The 20645-nt window shown below is 51.2% G+C and overlaps 1 protein-coding gene across 5 annotated transcripts in view; it reads right to left on the bottom strand.

The window, feature by feature from the left end:
- The window catches only part of LOC122365603 (SPARC-related modular calcium-binding protein 1-like), a 49519-nt gene extending 29161 nt beyond the window's left edge, over nt 1-20358 (bottom strand). For 4 of the 5 annotated variants that reach the window (XM_043336956.1, XM_043336957.1, XM_043336955.1 and 1 more), the window contains exon 1: nt 19593-20358. In XM_043336956.1, coding sequence (XP_043192891.1) covers nt 19593-19709 — 117 coding nt within the window. In that variant the 5' untranslated portion in view covers nt 19710-20358. The remainder of the gene's footprint in view (nt 1-19592) is intronic. The other variant, XM_043336958.1, reaches the window with a different exon arrangement.
- Between the last annotated feature and the right edge of the window lie 287 nt (nt 20359-20645).

Genomic DNA, 20645 nt, shown 5'->3' on the forward strand with positions numbered 1-20645 from the left:
GGCTCACTGTCAATAGGCGAAGCTACACGGCACAACGATTGTTCACCCAACACCGGCTGCAAATTGCCGATCCTTTCCCTGCAACACCAGTCGGCCACATCAGCAGCGCCACATATCTGGTAACTCTGCTAACCAGCTCACGGATCCGCGTCACCGGAGCACCCTGAGCTCACCGGTGTTCCGGGCCGGGTCAGACAGCGGTCAAGCACGTGCCAGGAATGTGGCGGGAATCCCGGACCGGCCGCTGAGGCGCATGACAACTGCACAGGCTCCGGCCTCTGACGACCCTGGCGAGGTCGTCCGGGCGCCTCTCTTGCTAAGCTCCAGCGGCCTTGTCAAGGCAAGGCCGGCCGGGCTGAGACGCGGTGCCTGGTAGGAGTGCGGACCTCACTAGATGCCACTGCACTGCAGGGAGGGGTGGAGATGCCATTGAGGGGATGGGTGAAGACTGAAGATGATGTGGGGAAGCTCGACAGGCCGTGGCAAAGAGTGGGCGGAGATGTCACGGGAAGGAACGAAGATGTAACTTGAGTTAGTTGAAAATGTCGCAGTCACGAGGCAACCCAGCGGAGAAGGCTACGGGACGGAGAGAAGATAGGAGATGAAAGAAAGCCAGTTAAGTTTTAGAAGTGCACGGGCATGAAGGCAACAATTATTCACTTCATTACCAATTTTCAGAGCATTTGTCATGCCAGACACGGTCAACATCAAACAGCGTGTTAACTGGGTGACACGGAACTACCAAAAGCCGTCCTTGAGGATCTGAACCGTTTCAATTATAAATCTCCATAAACCGGTCATGTCAGAAAACATCCTGGATTCTGCTACTCAGCACGATACCACTCTGCCGCTGCTAAGCATGCCGCACACCTGGATATAAACAGGACTGTCTTGCATTATAATTGCTTCGGTGCATGATAAAAGATGGATGAACTTCACAGTATCAGCATCGCTGGAATTGTTGTTTGGCTGTAAGCGCTTCAAACAGCTTTTGCAGAAATATTAGATAAAAATGCATGATTGGCCGCTACTGGCCAAAACGGGTGAATTTATTAATGGCAATCTCACTAGCTAGCGGCAAAAAGGAACATTGACAAGTGACTTGCGGCTTCTGTTGCATGTTAGATCGTAATTACAGCCCATTAGCGCTACCTAATCCAGCGATGGCTTTTAAAAATAGCATTGGTGCAGTCATGTTGAAAGGGTGAAACTGCTATTTATGCCCTGCAAAAACACTGTAAAAAGAACTTTGTTTTCATTATGTGCAAGAAAGCTTTTGGGACCTGATGAAGACGTGAAGCTACCACACCGCAACATTCACAAATCCCCTAAGCATCCTCCAGCCTTTTCCATGAAACAAAGGACAACAGTGACAAAACCAATGCCTTGCTTAAAGCAAAAGCAGTAAAACCGTTTCATTTTGACTTTCCGCTTGAGTGAAGTAGCATCTTCTTGAAATGGAAATACAATGAAGTTTCCTTTCAACACAATCACAACAAAGTTTCTTTTCATCACAATCTGAGGACTCGTCATGTAGAGCACTGAAAATACACCTCTTTAGTAGATTCTTTTGCGTCTCTGTGTCATTTTTTTCTGTATTCCTTCCATCTACTCTCTATGCTATTCCAGTCCCTATTCCAACCCCTTCTGCCAGAGCCATACCACCAGCCCTCACTCCTCGGAGCCGGCTCCGTCTGGATTTACAGCCCGTATTGATACCAGAGCTGGTATCGATACGGGCTGTAAATTCCTAAATGAAACGGTGCCACGCGTCGGCAGCCGCCGCGCCGGGGCCGGCCCCTGTCCGATCCTTCAGGATGGCGGCGACCGTGAGGAGTGAATGCATCAACTGATGGGTCGTCGCCACCGGCCTGCGGGGGTCACGAGTCCGTGCAGCGTGCCGTCCGAGACGAGGCGCCGGCGCCGCTGGGAATTCAGTGGCCCGAGTGAGCTGCGAACAGGATGCACCGCAGAGACCGTGACGGTCGCTGGTCGCGGTGCAGGTGCTCGGTGTCTGCTCGGTATTCGATTGCTGTTCGGTATCTGCACGGTATCCGCTCAGTGCTCAGTTCTCGGTGCTCGGTATCCGACGGATATCCAGACGGTATCCAGTCGGTATTCGTTCGGCACCTGCCTGGTATCCGATCCCTTCCAGTATCCTCCAGCCATGCAGAGTCCGGCAGGATGACGCACCACCACTATCCCATCACGGAGACAGCTCTGTCCGCCGCTGTGACACGGTCCCGCCCCGCCGTCGGTTCTTCGGACATCGGACAGAGATTCTGTCAGAGCTCCGGCGCCAGAAGCGCTGTTCGACTCGTCCGATCAGTGACACAGCTCGGTTTGAGCTCCGAATGGGGCGTTTGTATACAGATCCAGGGCAAAACTGACTCAGCGTCCCTGGGCTGTGGTTGACCGCGACCCCGACCCCCGACGGTGTGGCGGAGTATTTGGTCGTGCCACATCAGATACTGACTCATCCCCTCGGAAACTGCGATCACACTATACCATCAGGATTGTTCACACTTCCCGTCAAATGGCTATCCGATAGAGCGCTCTCGATTCGGTAAGGCAGTCTGAATTGGTCGGGCAACTGACCGATCTTTCGTGCTTGGAGAGAAAGCAAAGCCAAGTCGGTTGACTGCAGGGTTTCGAGGTAACCTGATACGGGTCCCTGAAATAGGAGACATGTCTCTCGGCCCTACCCCTGCCTCTTCAGGCCGGTGGGTGCCAGGTCATTACCGCATTTGTACTGCCGCGATAAGGATTTTACCATGTCCGTGTCTGGTTGCAGTAACTATCTGCAGTCAATTTATACGTCCCATAGTACTTTGTCAGCGTTTTATTGCCGAACGGCCGTAAAACCGATGTACTATTAGTTATCTTGCGGCCGTCGTGCATGTGCGACTAGTCTGTCAGGCAAAAACGGCGTTGCGGCCAGCCGGTGATAGCAGCATGTCCCACAGACTCGTTAACCGCACTTAGCATATGATAAACCTACTCAAAACCGCAATGTGCAAGCCATCAGCTAAAAATCCCGATCAGGTTTCGTGCTTATCACCAAGAGGACAATTTCAATCAAACAACAATTTTCCCGCCTACCCAGAAGCATAAACGCCCATGTTCCTAGCCTACATCGAAAACTCAAACCGGTCTCCCAAATGAGCCATGGCAGTCGCTCTGGGCCCACTAAAAACTGAGCCAGCTGTGTAGGTCTCGGCGGTTGTGTAATGCGTGACAAGCCGCAGGGCGGCCACTTTCAGGCACACCTACATACAATACCCAAAGACGACAGCCACCGTCAACGCTTCTGTCCGCGAGATTCCGCCGTCGAATCCGCCGCTGTTCTTACAGTCAATGTTATCGTCTCTTGTCAACCGACAGGGATCCCCGCCATCGGTCATTTCAATACCGACGGCCGGCTTGGGGAAATCGGCAGCGACGGTCGACGAGCTGAGCTATAAACGACGAACCACGAGCCGAGAACGACGAGTTACGATGACAGGCACGCAGCGGTCCCGTAGACCCATCGCACTCAGCTTATGTCAGCCAGGACCGTTGGCGGCTAAAAATACGCAGCGAGGACGAACAGTGACGCAGATACGGCTATTTCTGAGGCGCGATGTTACTCTGGTGGGCCGGTGCTGCCACGAATAGTGACGCTCCTTGTGATGCCAGAGACAAATGGCCCTGGTCCCCCGCCAGCGGGACTCCTGTTTGACCAATCTCCGGATGTGAGCGGACAGAGCTGCCAGCGCCGTCACGACAGCCGACAGCATCTATATTCGAATAAATTGGTCACTATTCGAGCAGTCACCACAAAACATCAACAATACACGACGCAACTAAAATAAGCAGCCGAAAGCGATACCCTTGCGGATCAAAGAGCGAATTTGGCGAGTGATGGATGGGGATATGCTAATAGCTTCCTGTGGCCGACTCCTGCAGTGTTTCAAAGCTGTCACATCGCCCACGCAGTGGAACTATGTTGACGGTGTTAAATGGCTCTACACTGACGTTTTTCATCGTACCCAGGATGTATCAAATCGGCCGGGCAGATAGTGATTTACCTCGGTCATTGGCAAGACGGTGCAGCGATGGTAGAGGCGAGTCTATTCACGCGGACAGTGGCAGCCCTTAGGCGAGTCTATCCATGGGGGACAGTTGCAGCCCTCAGGCACGTGCGGTACGATGTGATGACGTGGCGTTGAGGAGATAGCGCTGTACCAACTGATGGTACCCGGCGTCAGTGATGACGCCGCTGACAGGGGGTGATGCCATTCTGCATGGATGACGCCGTGTGGCAGTGATGGGGCCGATGACACCCGCAGCGGTAACCGTGTCGATAGGCCGCCCGTGGCGATGACGCCCCGCAGAGTGATGACGCTCTGCGGAGCTGGAGGCCGGATGACGCCACCGGCGCCGATCGACGGGTCGTCTGACCAGACTGGGACACAGGCCTGTCTGTCCGTCTGTCGTCTCCACACGAGCGCCGTGCCGCGGACCTGAGGAGCGTCCCGGTGGACCGCGGTCGGGGGCCGGACCGCCAGCCGCGTCCCCGACGCCGTCCGCCAGCCTGGCAACGGGCGGCGCGAGCCCGGGACATCGGCATCTGAGGCCGAACATGCGGCCGGGTAGCGAGTTTCCTAAGTGTGGAACTATTCATGCCGTCGCCCGTTCGAGTGACGTCATCACTCGGCGCTGGCGGCTAGGTGCATGGATTGGCGGGTCCTTAAGTTGGCGAAGAGGCGGAGCCAGTTATCCTGCGTAAATATTTAGTCAGTCTTAATTTTAGCGAGTTCCCTAGTTAGAGAAAGAGTAACTTGCTCTACGTGAAAATATAACCGGTGTTATTTCAGTTATCGGTCGTGCATTCGCCCACCTTGGAAGCATATCTCCTACGAGGTGCTTGTGTTTTGACAGTGGGGTTTGTGCACTGCGTTTCGCTTCAGCATTGAGCACATGTCTTCAGTAGGTATTACGGCTGGTGATACTGCCTATCGGCGTTGAATGATGTTTGACACCAATAGGACATAAATTAGCAGGTAGGGCGAATTTATTATTAGCAGATTTATTAGCGAGATTATTAGCAGATTTATTAGCGGATTTATTATTTATTTCATTAGCAAGTAGTGCGGATCTATAGTGCGGATAGTGAGTGACGCCATCTGGACCGATGCTGGAGATGGTAGCGCCACCTGCTGCCACTTAACTGCTCGCTACTTGTAACAGTGCCTGGCTGGTGCTGTGTGTTGATTGTTTGAAGCGTAGTACCTTATGACGCATAATATAAGGTCACTTTGCAAAATATGAGGAGCATGGACGAATTTATTTGTGAGACATTGACGCCTTAGTAATACATAATTGTTCCCAACACAAGCTATGTATTAGATTTTAATGTATGTAATTGCTCAACTTCCCATAACACCAGGGGCGCTAGTGCCGCGCGCCGCTAGCCTATACTCGTGCAGCGATTGGTCAGCCGACTGTGAGCCATGACTTCACAGCTTGTAACGTCATCTCGGCGAAGCTTGCGCCAATCATAGACCTTAGGTATGGGCAGTTCCACACTTAGGAAACTCGCGGCCGGGTACGACCGACCGGGCGGCCGCGGGGATCGAACGAGCCGCGGCGGCACGCGACTCCATCCGTCCTTCTCCCCACCAGCGAGCGGCACGCCCGGCTCCCATTGACGTAGGGGTTATTAAATAGCAGAAACGACACCACTCAGATACGGAAATAAACAATGTCTGCGGCGTGAGTCATGAAGCCGGGATGCGGTCGTCCTGCCGGCGCCAGCGGCGGGCCGCTGTTTATCCTGAGACGGCGGCGAACGGCCGGCACGAGCCGCCGAGCGCCGACTGCGGCCCTACTGTTCAGCTTTAGTGGGCCCGTAATAGCGCCGTTCTCTGGACACTTATATCTGGGTAACGTCAATTCCGCGGCCACTCCAGAGACGGTGACATTTCAGAAACGAACATAACGCCGTCGCGTGTGTCGCATACACTCGCGGTGTGTTTCGTGTCTGAAAATGGTTTGATGTTTTTGTACTGGATCTCCAGCAACTGTTCGATGTAAACTATGACGCAGTTTCGCTGAATAGACGCGATTGGACTTAGACTTATTTTTCCTATACAACGGACAATGTGTGTGTGTGTGGCAAGAGAAACATAACTCGCAAGTCGCAGACATACATAGGCACCCTCATCAATTTCAATTATTCCTTCAATTGTACGCTTTCGTCCCATCTAGGGTTGACTATTAAGTAATGGAAGTGCCTTTAGCAATTAAAAGTTTTTGCACGTGCACACATTATTTTGGTGCCATCACGTGCGCCGATGTTTTTTCTATCCAATGGTGAAGACCAGGTGTCTTTAGCTACATTTTGCTCTGAGCTATCGACGTTTTCCCAAGAGACCACCCAAACCTGCGGCGCACGACAAAGAAGGAGCCTGGAAATTGCCAAAATCGCGCGCCAGCGCGAGGTCATTAAATCTCAGTTTGTGGTAGGGAAAAAGCCTGCTGAGATCAGGAAATTTCTTTTAAAAGTGTATGGAGCGACGGCATCAGGTGCGCCGGGCAACAGGTGCGACGGGCGGTGTGCCGCGTGCATGCGCAGATCAGCGAAGATGGCCTCCTGGCGGCGTTCCAGGACTGGGTCAAGAGGCTGGAACGGTGTGTGATGCTAGGAGGTGATTATGTGGAGTAGTGGTGCTGTTATTTATTGTGTTATAAGTATTGTTTTTATGAAAATATAGCAACTTACAATATTTTATTCGTGTAGCCATAACACTTGGCCACTGAGCCCTGGTGATCTCGCCCTGGCGCACGATTTTGGCCATTGCCAGGCTCCTTTTTTGTCGTGCGCCGCAGGTTTGGGTGGTCTCTTGGAAAAACGTCGATAGCTCAGAGTAAAATGTAGCTAAAGACATCTGGTCTTCACTATTGGATAGAAAAAAGATCGGCGCACGCGATGACACCAAAAAAATGTGTGCACGTGCAAAAACTTTTAATTGCTAGAGGCACTTCCATAACTTAATAGTCGACCCTAGTAATTCCAGCCGGCCCCAAGATCCTTTCTCGAGTATCATTCCAGGCGTTGTCACGTCGCTACCTCCCGTCGAGCGCTGTCACAGTGAGTTCCCGGAGGAATGCGGCCCTGTGACATTGGCCTTGTGGAGCTATTTTCGTGTCCGGCGGCGGAGTGCCGGCTCGCGCGGCCCGCGGCCGGTCTAATCACCGGCCGTGGGCGGCGGTGGACGCTCAGACTCCATGCCACTTTCAATCAGGCGTGCCGACATAATCGGCGACCGGCCCGGCGAGCCTCACCACCCCGTCTCTACCGGACGCGGCTCGACCGAGTCCCGTATCTCAGAGCACGTCGTCGGCACCGTCGAGTTGTCGGGGGCGGCAGCCGGGCGGGCGCCGGACCGCGGCACGACCGGTCCATGCCGACGGAATGTGCCACCCGCTGCAGTCCGAGAGAGCGCTGCACCGTAATGTATGCCCGACGGAGCATTTAAACAGCGCTAACAGGCGGCCCGGAGCCGCCGCCGACGTATCGACGCCGCCGATCGGCGCGGCAGACCGCAGTGGGCCGCCTTCGACCTGTCACCGCCGGCGGTGACAGCTGTCAGCAGGGGCAGAGGCAGCTGTCAGTGGTAGCCGTGGCAGCTGTCAGTGGTGACAGAAGTCGTGCTGTCACCGCGGCAGTGACCAAACTGTCACCGACTCACTCACCACTGACTGTCGTCGAACTGTCCCCGCTGACAGTGACATCTGTCACCGCTGACAGTGGCAGAGCGTCATCACTGACTGTGACAGCTGTCACCGCTGACAGTAGCTGAACTGTCAGCGCTGACGGAGGCAGCTGTCACCTTCCAACGGCACTCCTGTCACCGGCGATGACAGCTATTGTCACAGTAGATAAAAGTCATGCTATGCACAGGGGCTGCTGTCCTATTGGCAGATTGGCAGGACCTGTCATAGTACAGTGCCGGTTGAACGACCCCTAGGCGGATACTGCAATCCCATGGAACCCTGAACCTGTCACCGACTTAAGTCTGTCATCTTGGACAATTTAGAATATCATGCAATATGGTGACTTTATTCAGTGACTTAGGTACCATGGATGATACAGCACCAAGTCTGCACCATAGCATGGTAGGGTAGGTGTAGGCATCATCTTGGACGCCACATTCTAAGTTGAAAAAGGAAACATCATCTTACTGCAGAGAACGTCTCTAATTCTCGAAATAAAAATAAGACTACTGGGCAGTGTCATCCAGACCAAAGACGAGATAATTCCAACCACCCGAAATACCAAAGGCTATTTTGTAATTACTGACGAGATGTCCATCGACTAATATCTCTCAACTAACCCCAACCGCGGATCTTGATTGGTATAGGTCCTTCCACGCAAGTACAGCCCTCTGCAAACTGCGTGGTAGGTATTTTTTTTCCGACAAAACCGAGAATGACGCGAATACTATGCTATCGGTCACTCGAAAATCGTAACAGCGAGACGCGCGAGATACCGCACCTTAGATTGGCATTATCATCTTATTCATTTTCCATCCAGTTTGGCAACAAAACCCAAAAGTTTATATTTGCCCCCAAAACAAACTTTTGCATTTTGTTGCCACACAAGCCGTTTACTTTGTTTAGTGATAGACCCAATCGAAGGAGTGCAGCATGGCACATCTATTTGAAGTGAGTTCCGACCGACTGTTGACATAGCCTTTGAGTAATTATCGGTTTTGTCGAAAAAAGAATACCTACCACGCAGTCTGCTGAGGGCTGTACGTCACACAAACGGCGTTGCATTCGCGCAGAGTGCAATGCGGAAGCACACGCAAATGAGAGCCACTATAGGCATGTAGTCCTCCGTTAAACATCGCTATCACAAGTCCCATCTCCGGCAAGATATCATCTACCCGGCATACCAACACGAGACAGACACTAACACATGCTTCAGAGCACTTCGATTGACACTATCACCCCTCTGCAGTGTCTGGCCACTCGCACATTGACGTAGGAACGTCTCTGGCAGCAATGCAAGTGACCTTGTTGAGCAGTGCACCGAAAACGTAAATAATCCATCAGCTCGAGCCGAGGCCGGCGGGAGCGGGCGAGTCTCTATCTATCAGCCACCCGGGGCGAGTCGGTGGTGATTTACAGCTGCCGATAATGGTGTAATGGACGCAGACTGGTAAATCGACTCTGCCGGCTACCGGTCATCCGCTCGGCTCGGAACGCCGCGCCGGCCGGCCGCTGTGCGCCCCGTGTGCGCCTCAGCCGGGCGCTCAAGACGAGGCTTTGGTAACTGATAACGGATGAAAGCAAGTTTACCATGACTGTGGTAGGAACATGTTCCTGCAGGTGGACGATTAGAAATGGGTTTCTGGGGCCAACTATTCGCAAAATGTATTCTTCAATGGTTGAATGTTGTGCGTACCGCTAATTGCATTGGGAACAGTCTAGTCTAGTTAGGATGTGCGCTTGCGTATTAGACGTGAGGAATACGAAGTATAATTCTTTAAATTTTCGCATTGCCGCCATTGCCCAAGCATATTTTCTTCCCACATTGTTGTGCAAAAGGAGAGAAGTTTGGGGTTACGTGATCCAGAAGTGGGGCGCTGCTCCCGTTCAGACCACGAGGGAGTGTCAGTGTCAGTGTGTGCGTGCCCTCCGTGTCCAGAGAGCGACCCCCTGCGGCGCAGATCACATCGGTCACTCGGCCAGCCGCCCTGTATATTTGTTCGCGCCGTGTTGTCCAGTCGGGGTCGCACGTCACCCAGTGCCGGTATTTGCTCAGCAGTCTGAATCAATGCTCCGAGTGCCGAGTCGAAACGGCTAGGCTGTGCCCGAGCGACGCCTGTTCGTGGACAACGGTAAGACAAGTGATTAAATGGTGTGGTGCACGTGCTTTCCTTGTTACACCCCTCTTCCCAACGTCATTAAATTAACCAATCTGATAAATAAACGAAATATAGGAAAATCGTGCGATCACGAGTGCAAGTTGAGATGTGCTTGGCAGCACGCTGCCTATTAATAACGTCACGTTCCACTCGTAATGTAATGTTTATGGCCCGCTATCGGGCACTAATAAATGCGGCTCCGAATATACTGCCGTATCCGTACTAATCCGCACGTGACGGACCGGCCGGCGTTCCCTCCTGCGGCCATCGCCGTGCAACAATTAGCCGCCGCCCGCGGGCTCCGCGCCACGCCGGCTACAAGATTGCCAGCCGGAATGCCCACTTACCGCAACAAGTGCTAAGTTATGACACCTATAAATACTCTGTCTCTGAGAGTGTTCCAGCTATTGTGTCCGGGCGCCGGGCGCGGGGCTGCTTTGCATTCTACAGCGGCTGCCGGCGGTCAGCTGATATTGGCGCCGAGTGGTGCTCGGTGCTCAGGGGTGGGTAGGAACCAGTCCTTGGCGCTCGGAGGGGTACGGGGACCCCGGGAGAGCCATCGAGCGTCCTCAGAGCATTATTACGAACCTGCTCTGAACACCGCGTGGCCACAGTGGAAATAGCTGAGGATCAGCATTCATATGCGCTACGAGCATGGAGCGCGCGCCGTTGATTTGCGCCATACACTACGAACGCCAGCCCCGCGGCATTGCATTCATGGCGGCCCTGCAGGCTGTCGTCCGGTCGCCGAGCAGTAGCGGCGACCTTAATTGGAGGAGCGTGACGCGACACTGAGACGCCGAGCGCGTGAGGCCGAGAGACGACGGCGACCGACAGACGCGGCGAGCGGCCAGTCATCGAACGGAGAGATGGACCAGGACTGGCGGAGAAGGGTATGGATGAAGGAGATGGAAGGAGTGAGCAAATGGAGGGACTGAGTTCAGGGAGGGAAGAAGGGACGGAGGGACTGAGGGATTGACAGACTGAGTGACGGAGGGTGAAATGGAGCCTGGATACACGTGCAGAATGGAGACGGAACGGGATCGGGCACGGAAGAAATGGCCGAGCAGGCGTGATTATATTGACAGAACTGGGGAGAGATAGAAGAGACAGGGGAGTAGAACGGAGAAGGACGGTACACATAAAGAGTGGAACGGACCAAAAGCGGCGTATCAGGACAAAGCCCGGTGACTTTGAGCTGACCGCCCGCGAGAAGCAATCTCAGGCGAACTGGTGAACCTGTTTGACTAACGTCCGAGCTGTAACAGTGAGAATCTCCAGTTAGCACCTGGAGCATTCTCAGTTCAGACTTCAGCAGACCATTAGATATCGAACAGTGTGCAATTCCCGACTCCCCAGTGAAGGTGCCTGGATTATTTCCGGTACACCGTCGCCGTGAACTCCGGTGCCAACCGGATCTCTCGGCGGCATGCCGTCACGTTTCAACTGGACACGGTGTTGGCGTGAAATCGTCCATTCAGCTCGTACCCAATGGAGCGTCAGAGAACGGTCCCCGCTGGGCGTCATTGGCACCGGGGTACGGGGTACGTCCGGGTACCGGGGCATAGATTATGTACGTCTGGGTATGTATAGGTACAGAGGTTGCGGTACGTTCTGGGAATGTGTGGTGGCATAGTGTGGTACAGCAAGATATAGCGCAATGTATGAAGATAGTTACGTACGCATAAACTGCGATTTACGGTGGAATGTATAACTAGCTTTATGCGTTATAGTAAGGAAGGGCTTTATGCGGTATGATCAGGAAGTAGGAACAGGCGCTCTTTGGCAGTAGGTACAGCTCGGTACAATCGCGGTAACCCCAGACCACTCTTGGAACAATGCAGTACAACACGATACCGTGGTTGACTTAGAACGAGGTCGGAGCTACCTGGGTTCATTGCAACGAGCAAATCTCCCAAGCCAATCTGGTATGACTCGGAGGCCATGCTTTGGAGGGCTCGGAAGGTCATGGAATGCAGGGGCCAGAGAAACGAGCACAGCCGCTCGTAGCCGCCTCAAGAGAGGCACCGGGCCCCGGGGAGCAGAGCCGGACAAATGAGCTCTGGTGTTACCTGAATGATGGCCATGGACATTTGGCAACGGCGATCGGCGGACTGGTTAGTAGTTATACGGCGGACGGTAGATGCAGTGGACGGTGTTTTGGGATCGGTGGATTGTGGATGGCGTTTGGTGGGCTGGTGATAGAGTGGACAGTGGATGCAGTGGACTGTTCTTCAGGCGGACAGTGGATGGAGGAGGGCGGAAGGTGGACTGGTGAAAGGGTGAACGGTGGATGTAACTAGTGGAGCTTGGACGGCGGGCAGTATTCGGCAATCGGCATGGTCGGGTGGACTGAGGTCATACTCGTACCGTGTACGGCTTTCGATGAGTGCTGGACGATGGACTGGGTCAGTATAGCTATATCCTCATTATTGTCATTGCCTCATCAAGCCGCTCCCTAACAACAAACCAGCAGATCAACAGGATATCCACCAGCAAACCAGCAGAATCAACGGAGACCAGCGGGAGACCAGCAGGGGATCAGCACGACACGAGCTGCTGACTAACCGCTCGCTATCAGCAGCAGTCGGAGCTGGGGACAGACAATGGCCCGTCGCCACGACGCCGGCGCCAGTCGGCCGGCCGTCGCCGTCCATCTATTTACAATGAGACGGGCTCCAGGCGGCGCAAATGGTCGACTCGCTTTTAATGAGGCCGCGAATCAAACCCAGATGATTTGGACCGGACGGCCGTGGCGCCGGCTATGTCTGCGGGTATGCGAGGGGCCCTGACTACGTCACCCTGTGTTTGAGACATGCGGCACCGCAGTGGTTGTGAGGGGCCTTACTGTGTAATGTCGTGCCAGAGGGCCCATTGTGACATCTTATGTTGGAGTGTCCACCTATGTCATCTGAGGGTCTAATTCTGTCACCCTGTACGTGTGACGGATCCTGGCCTTGTGCAATATGCTATTTTTCCTATACACATCTTTAGGATGTAAATTGTAAGTACATGGAATTGAATGGCAACGATGATATGACGACTGATTCTCCGCAGTTTCGCACCGTTTCACAACTATACAGTGTTGCTGTCGCCTAGCACGTATCGTTGGAACACTCTCATCATACGTTGCCCGCACTCTAAAAATCGATCCTCTCGATCCGGCACGGCAGTTGCTGAGGGGTTTGGGACTCCGCGACTGTGGAATGGTACAGGTTCTGGACACGAGCCGGCACGGGGTGGTGCCGGCTACGGGGGACGCCTGAGTGGCTGGGGCGCGGCCACTCTTTGATGGGAGCCCGCTGTTGAGGATCTTGCATGGTCAATGCATGTCGCTTGCACGGTATTTCGTTCCGGCCCGTTCTAGGTCGGTTTCGCATTCCGTGCTCTTCGTCCGTTTCCAGTATCGGGGCAACGATTAGGCTGGTCTCCCGAGGATATTTGAGATGTATAGGCGTATATGGTGGTATTTGGGATCTGGTGGTATTTGAGATCACTACCTGCAATGGTATCTCTTGATCAATGACCTAGATATCCGCTAATTGGACAATAGTGTAACAGCAGAAAGCTCACAAATTGGCGTTGATTTAATATTTGCTTGTTTTTTTTTAACATACTAGTAAAGCTACACATTTTTTCTTAGGGACAGCTTATAGATTCTCCACTAATCAGTAGCTTGCAAAGTAAATATTTTATCTATCGTTCAATTTGTTGCAAAAACCTGGCCGGTGCGGCTAGCTTATTCGATTGTATGACACCCTTACTTTCCCCCGCAGCCCTTAGAACTGCAGGGGAAGACTAAATATGCATGAATTATTCGGAACTTAATCACCCCACTTATCTTATGCTTCTCTCATTATCTGATCCATCCAATGACGGGAGGGGTGCGGGTGCCGGGTTCAAGCGGAGTGAGGAGTGAGGGGAGTAGGTGATGTATTCCAATACCTATGGTGGGGGTATGTTAGCTGCTAATGTGAACCAACCGGCATTCGTATCATACTTCCTCGTCTGAATCGATCGGAATTCAGAGGAAATTTGATCGGTAGGTGGAACCCATTATCATATTGGCTTGCTTATATCGATTCAATAAAACTTAGGGAATGAATAGACGATATATCTGCTAAGTGTGTTAATAATAAAAGGAGCTTAAGGCAGTTATCATATTCCAGACCGGTTTCGGCACGTTTCCTTTTGTCTTTTGTCCTTTTGTCTTTTGTCTTTTGGTGAAGTTTATTTTACTTCTACGACCAAAACATGAACGACTTTTCGATAATATTAAAAGGAGCTTATGTAATATCCGGTAGCATCGCAAAATAAAAAAGGCAAGAAATGTTCGTCTCTTAAAAGGAGACATTTTGCATAATCCTTTCCTCGAACATCACTCAATTATGGATGGTTCTTGATTTGTTGATTGACATTGTCGGTAAGTTTACTAGGGTAAGCTGTTTCATCTGTCGGTTTTATGCTCGTCAGGCCGGCCGGGACAATAGATCACAGAGCTAAAGCAAAACCTCTAAAGTTAGCCGACAGCAATACCGCTGATCCCGCACGATAGATGCATTCCAGGGGGCTCCAAAAGCCCACAACGTTTGATAACTGTAGGGTAGCCTGGGGCAAGACGCCCCAGATAATTTATTTTGCTACATAACTTTTGTCCCACATCACCTGGAAGGCCAAATTTGTGCTCAATGCGTTCTTTGGACATTTTACTTTAAATTCCATCCCTCAAATTCATTCACTTATGATCGGACTCCCAGCTAGGAAGTGATTTGTGAAGCAACTGCAAATGGGGCATTTTGCCCCAACCCCAGGGCAAAACGCCTCACGGCCTGGGGCAAGACGCCCCATACTCTAGATTAAAGATTGAACATGCTAGTTGACTTAATCTTATATGAGAGGCCCGTTAGACCTTGGGAGGCACGGCACTGAAGTTAGCACCTTCCATCCTGTCAGGTGTTCAGCTATGACACTATTGTATGTACAGGTTTTTCACCTGCCTCATAAGGCCAAATAATAAATCATTGCAATGCAAATGTTAACAAAATGCTTCCTTTGTCATTAATTTGCTGAGAAAGGTACATAAAATTGCATAGAAACTTACTGTTCGCCAGCAACCGAACATTAGGAAGTGGGTAGTCGGAACAACACATGAGGTAAAACGCCCCATGGGGCTTTTTGCCCCGCGACCTACTGGGGCGTTTTACCCCATCACGTAGTTTGGTCAGAGAACAACGCCTTGCACTCCAGCAAGGCATAATTTAAAACGGACCAACCCAGCATTATAAGCGTTAGACAATAGTTGTTCAAAATACATAAAAGTCGTTAACCTGATGTGAACCATAAAAGAACGCCATGATGCATAATCTGACTACAAAACATAAAAATCACTCCAAAAACAAATTTTTGGCTATATCTCCCTAAAGAGTTATCACAATATCTTTCCAGTCTGCTCATATAATGATCATATAGTGCACGTTTTAAAGAAGAGAGAATGTTTCCCCAGAACCTTGCCAGTTCCGAGAAACATCGGTGAGGCGTTTTACCTCGGCGGGGCGACTTGCCCCGGTCTACCCTACTTGGTGATCATGGGGGCTCCCCTCTGTCTAATAAGGTCGTACACGGCTCCCCTCCTAGCCCAAGCGGTACACTACACAAGCGGAGCCGGCGGACCATCCCCTTGAGGCAGGACTTTTAGCAGCCATCCCTGAAGTGCTGCGAGACGTGATTGGCTCAGGAGGGTCCCAGTTAAGTTCCAAAGATTGGAGTGTATTTGCAAGGGCCGTGAAGATCAAACGGCGGATCCAGGAAGTCATGCGCGAGATGTAGCAATAAGAAATGCCTGCTCAAAACGTTCAGATTCTTATACAGCGCCACAGTCAAAAATTATTGGTACCTACTGCATGTTTGTCTCTTCGAATTTGTCTTCTAGTTGTACCACATCTCAGCAAACAAACAAGATTTAAAAAGATAAAAAAGATAAAAAAGATAAAAAGATAACAAACAAGATAAAAAAGAAAAGACGCATTAGTGCTGTTGACTGATTTAGTTGACAGACATCGGTCAACGATGAAAGACTGGATTTCCAATGCTCTCAAAAGATCGAGAAGTGCTAGAAATGTTACGCTTAAAGACAAACGGCTTAAAAAGAAGCTATCAAATTAGTATTTATACGTTAGATTTTACACCCTGAAATTCAAGCTATGTCTCTTGGAAGGTGATGTGTACGGCTGACTTAGCGGGTTGAGAATGCGAACCATGTAGCTCTCAGTGCCCGGGGACTTAGTTCGGACTAACGGACCAGCGCTCAGCCTCGGATGTTCGTAGGTGGCGGCATTCGAAGAATGTCATTAGAAGCTGCCGGCTCTCTGGATTGTTTGTAATGTCTAGCCGCCCGTTCCAGCTACTTGTCTAATACATTATAATCACATCATGCTTTTAAGTCCCGTGAAAGGAGCAGATCCGAAATTGGAACTGGTAGCATGTGTGCTCTTTCACGAGAACTGTTTTCAAAAGAGGCCGACGTTCTTGCCCTCCTTGAACTTCTCTGCAAAGTAAACGTTTTATTACCCGGCGAGTTAAAGAGACTGGCGCCTGTACATCAGAGGGATTAAATAAATCTTGCTGTCCAGTGCTACTAAATGCATTTCTTTGCTGTCAGACGTTTAGCTGAATATCTGTTAGGATATCCAGCGACCGCCAAGGCCATGCCACGACGGCGGCGGTTGGCTGAATTCTCTCACCGCAGCGCCGATGCATTCCATCGCTAACAAAATGGGGCGATCGCGAATGTCACAGCCTAAAGAGATGTTATGAAAAGGCACATCAAGCGAGAAAATTACATGACAGACTAGTTCATGTGACAGCCAGAAAGTGTCACCATCAAACTGATATGTTAGTCATGCAGCTTTCCCTTCACCTATCTATTATGCTCTTCACCATTAACCATGCCATGTCTTCCGGAGTTGGTTACAACTACCCTTCACTCGAGGTGGATTGGAACAGCTTCTGCTCTTTTACACAAATATTTAAATCGGCAATAGCAATGTGGAATAGTTCTGCGTTTTTCATACCTTAGAGCAAACGGGAAAAAGGATGGCAGTGAGTACTTAATTCAAATGTAATATTATAACTATCAACTCTTTCCCCATGCAGTCTTTCCCATACTTAGCATGGTCAATGTCTTAATTGGTGTGGTGGAAAGGATCTCCACGACCCGTGAATTTTCAGAATTCAGTCTTGTTTGGCACGATAATTGTGTCACGAGACCGAATGCCATGATAACAATGTTTATAACACATTACTTCAATCAATTCTTCTACCGACATCTTTGTAAACATGGTGTCAGAGAGACATGCATGGATGCTTTTTGTCACCGTCCAGAACAGGACAAGACTGACCAGGCCCGGCCTCTAAGCGGTCCGAGCCTTTGTGCCGTGGATGTGCTCCTTCGAGATGGGTACAAGTGAAAGTTTAAGGGGAATGCCTGGCCGTAGGAGCATTTGTTCCGTTGAACATGCAACATAGATCAATAAATTGTGGCAATAATAATAATAATAATAATAATGTTTATTGCATACCGAAGTCGGTACATATAATGCACAAACAGCACACATACATTACACATCATTCATCAATATACACAAAAAATAACTAATGCAAAACAGCAAGATCCCTAAAACAACTGGTACACGAACCGATCTGCGGCACCATCATTCCCCCTCTGCCGTACAACATTTTCGATGCGCGCAACGAACACATTATTTAGCTCAGAAGGGGAGATGGCGGATAAATCCAAATCATTCAGTTCATACTGCTGACGCAGTCGCAAGTGCGTTTGGGCCGTCAGCCCCGTTTGGCCAGCTGGACTTGCCAACACGGCAGCAACCAGAGTGTTGGGCGAGAGCGAAAGGCGGCGCCAAAATAACATCTGTCTGTATGCCATTTGCATTGGACAAGTCAACATTCCAAGGTCATGGCAGAGTTCGTGATTACGCGCCCACTTCGGAACCTTGAGAAGCCTTTTCAAGCAGTTGTGGTACGCAACGCACAGCTCGCGAGCTGCTTTCTGAACACGATACGCTACCCAAAGCTCGCATCCATACAGGCTGGCACAATGTGTTTTAAAGAGATTCGTTAGAACATCTCTCTTTGCGAAGCCAACAGTTGCTAACAACATGTTCACATTGCTGTACAGAGTGCGTTTGGCCCTACACATATCGTCAGTATCACGCAAGTCTTCTCTGATCACATGACCGAGGTACTTAAAGCACGGCACCCATTTCAGTTGCAGCCCTGTGAGTAGTATTTGGGGTGGCCTAGAATCAGTGAGATGTGATGCTGAGTACGGTCTTTTGGGCAGAAATTGCATGCACACTGATTTATCTGGATTAAATTCCATATCCAGCAGTTGCGCTTGCCTTTCACATTCATTGACAAGTGAATGACAATAAAGCAATAACAATAAAGTGACAATAAAGCACATCGTTCATGGCGCGTATATGTAGTGCGTGAGCTGGCGCAAAAGGCATGTTCAGACGCATCACTTCACTCCACCCTAAACCACGCGTCAGAGCATTATACTGCGAGTCAATGTGGTTCAATATCGCGTATCTACAGAATCTATTTAGCAATTGAACGTTGAAACATTACAGAAATAAAGATGAGCAATCGCTGCGTTTAGTAAAACTGCTAGGTTTGCTAAGGTAATCGTTGTGTTTTTCTATGAACGTCACTGCGTTGTCTCACCTATATACTGTCCTCGATGCAATAAAATACTTCTGTAGTTTCCAAAAGCAAAGCCTAACAATAAATTAGCAACGCTCACCAGCCAGATTACACGTAGGCACAGCTGGAGCCAAGATACTGGCCGACCACAAATATCTCCTTTCGAAGCCCATCAGAGCTAAAAATCTGGTTGAGAACACTTTCGATTAACACTTTTAGAGTCGAATGTGAAATGTGAATGCAATGCAAATGCGAAAACTGAAAATGAAAGAAATGTGAGAAACATATTCGGCATTTTTAGTACTTAGTCGTCGACGGATATTCGGGTGTATAGTTTCCAAGCCCATGAGAGGTTGCTGTGCTCCAATTTCTTGATGTCGGTATATGCGGCGCTGCATTTGTCTGTTGCTGCTGCTGAGGTGATGTACTTTTTAGCGACTTTCTTTTGTGGATCCAGGCCGCTTTCCACGAGTAATGGGCAAATTATTCGGGGAGACGTGGTAGAAGGAAACAAAACTATCGTCACCAGCGCGCTTTCGAGCTTGTTGGAGAGCTCGTGCGCAATTTGCATTGTGGAATAAATGCTAATTATCTTATGAAAGGGCGACATGGCATGCATGCGAGGACTAGTAGTGAGGAACATGCTGATTGCCGAATACGCACGAAATAGTGACGTTCACTGATCAGCATAGTCGGCAAAATCATTTTGGTACCACTGCGAGGAACCGTTCCTCACAGTTTACATATACGGGGATCGAGTGACAAATGTATGCTCGGGCTCTTATGACCTTGGTACGAGAGAGAAGAGAGAGAGAGAGAGAGAGAGAGAGAGAGAGAGAGAGAGAGAGAGAGAGAGAGAGAGAGAGAGAGAGAGAGAGAGAGAGAGAGAGAGAGAGAGAGAGAGAGAGAGAGAGAGAAGATTGTCAGGTAATAACTGGTAAGACTCACCTGCGGGGCTGCTGAAGCCACTCGAAGAATCGCCGCCATCATCACCAACATCACTGCCGGCATGGTCATCCCACAGCGGCGGCGCGCGCCCGCCGAGTGCGTCCCTCTGGGTCTCATACTGGTCACCGGACTGGGTCCTCAATGACCCGAGCAGGTGTCAGAAGTCCCAGCTCTTTGCCGAGGGCACAGCGAGAGGCGCGACGAGTCGCCAAACTGAAGAGAAGGTGGGCACAGAGCCGACGCAGTCGTCCGTCCCGACAGTCAGAGAACTATCGGCGATCAGCGGGTGGCTGCAACGCCAGCTGGGTAGCAACGGCGGCAGCAGCAGCAAAATCCTCAATAATGGGGCCGCAGATGGCGATCACGTCTACGGCAAAGTAACGTCCAAGTTCGCGGCAAAGTCACGGCCGCGTCCGCGGCAAAGTCACGGCCGCGTCCGCGGCAAACTCACGTCCAAGTTCACGGCAAAGTTACGGCCGCGTCCGCGCGAAAGTCGTCCGCGCGAAAACCAAATCGCGTCCACGTCTACGCAAGAAGTCTCCCGTCGCCACGAGTTGAGCGAGCGCCACCTCCGCGACCAACCGCTCGCGCTGCCCTCGCCCGACTGAGTCCGAGAGCGCGAGCGTCCGAGGGTGGGCAGCCAGCGGCGTGCACTGAGACTGACTGACGGGCGCGGGTGCTCGGCTGCGGGTGCCACTACCGGCGGCAGGGCGCCACTCGACCGACTGACCACTGGGCGCCGGCCGACCGACACCGAGGCGGGGGCGCCCGGCGAGCCACCTGGCCGGCAGCGCGAGCGCGAGCGGCCGCCCGCCGTCCCGACTGTTTACACCGCCCGCCGCTAGGGTCCGAGTCGCTAAAACACAGACGCGCTGGCAGCGAGGAGGATCGCCTATCCCTGCCAGCGTTCTGAGGATGGGGCACAGGGTAGGGAAAGAGGACCGACGGAGGATAGAAAACGGTGACCTAGTGAACGGAGTAAACTGGTGTTGAACGGATGACGCAAGACACCGCGCAGAAAAGTATGACAAGGGATTTCATAGATGACGTCGC

This window comes from Amphibalanus amphitrite, unplaced genomic scaffold, assembly GCF_019059575.1.
Source record: "Amphibalanus amphitrite isolate SeventyFive unplaced genomic scaffold, NRLGWU_Aamphi_draft 000750F_arrow, whole genome shotgun sequence".
Classification (NCBI taxonomy): domain Eukaryota; kingdom Metazoa; phylum Arthropoda; class Thecostraca; order Balanomorpha; family Balanidae; genus Amphibalanus; species Amphibalanus amphitrite.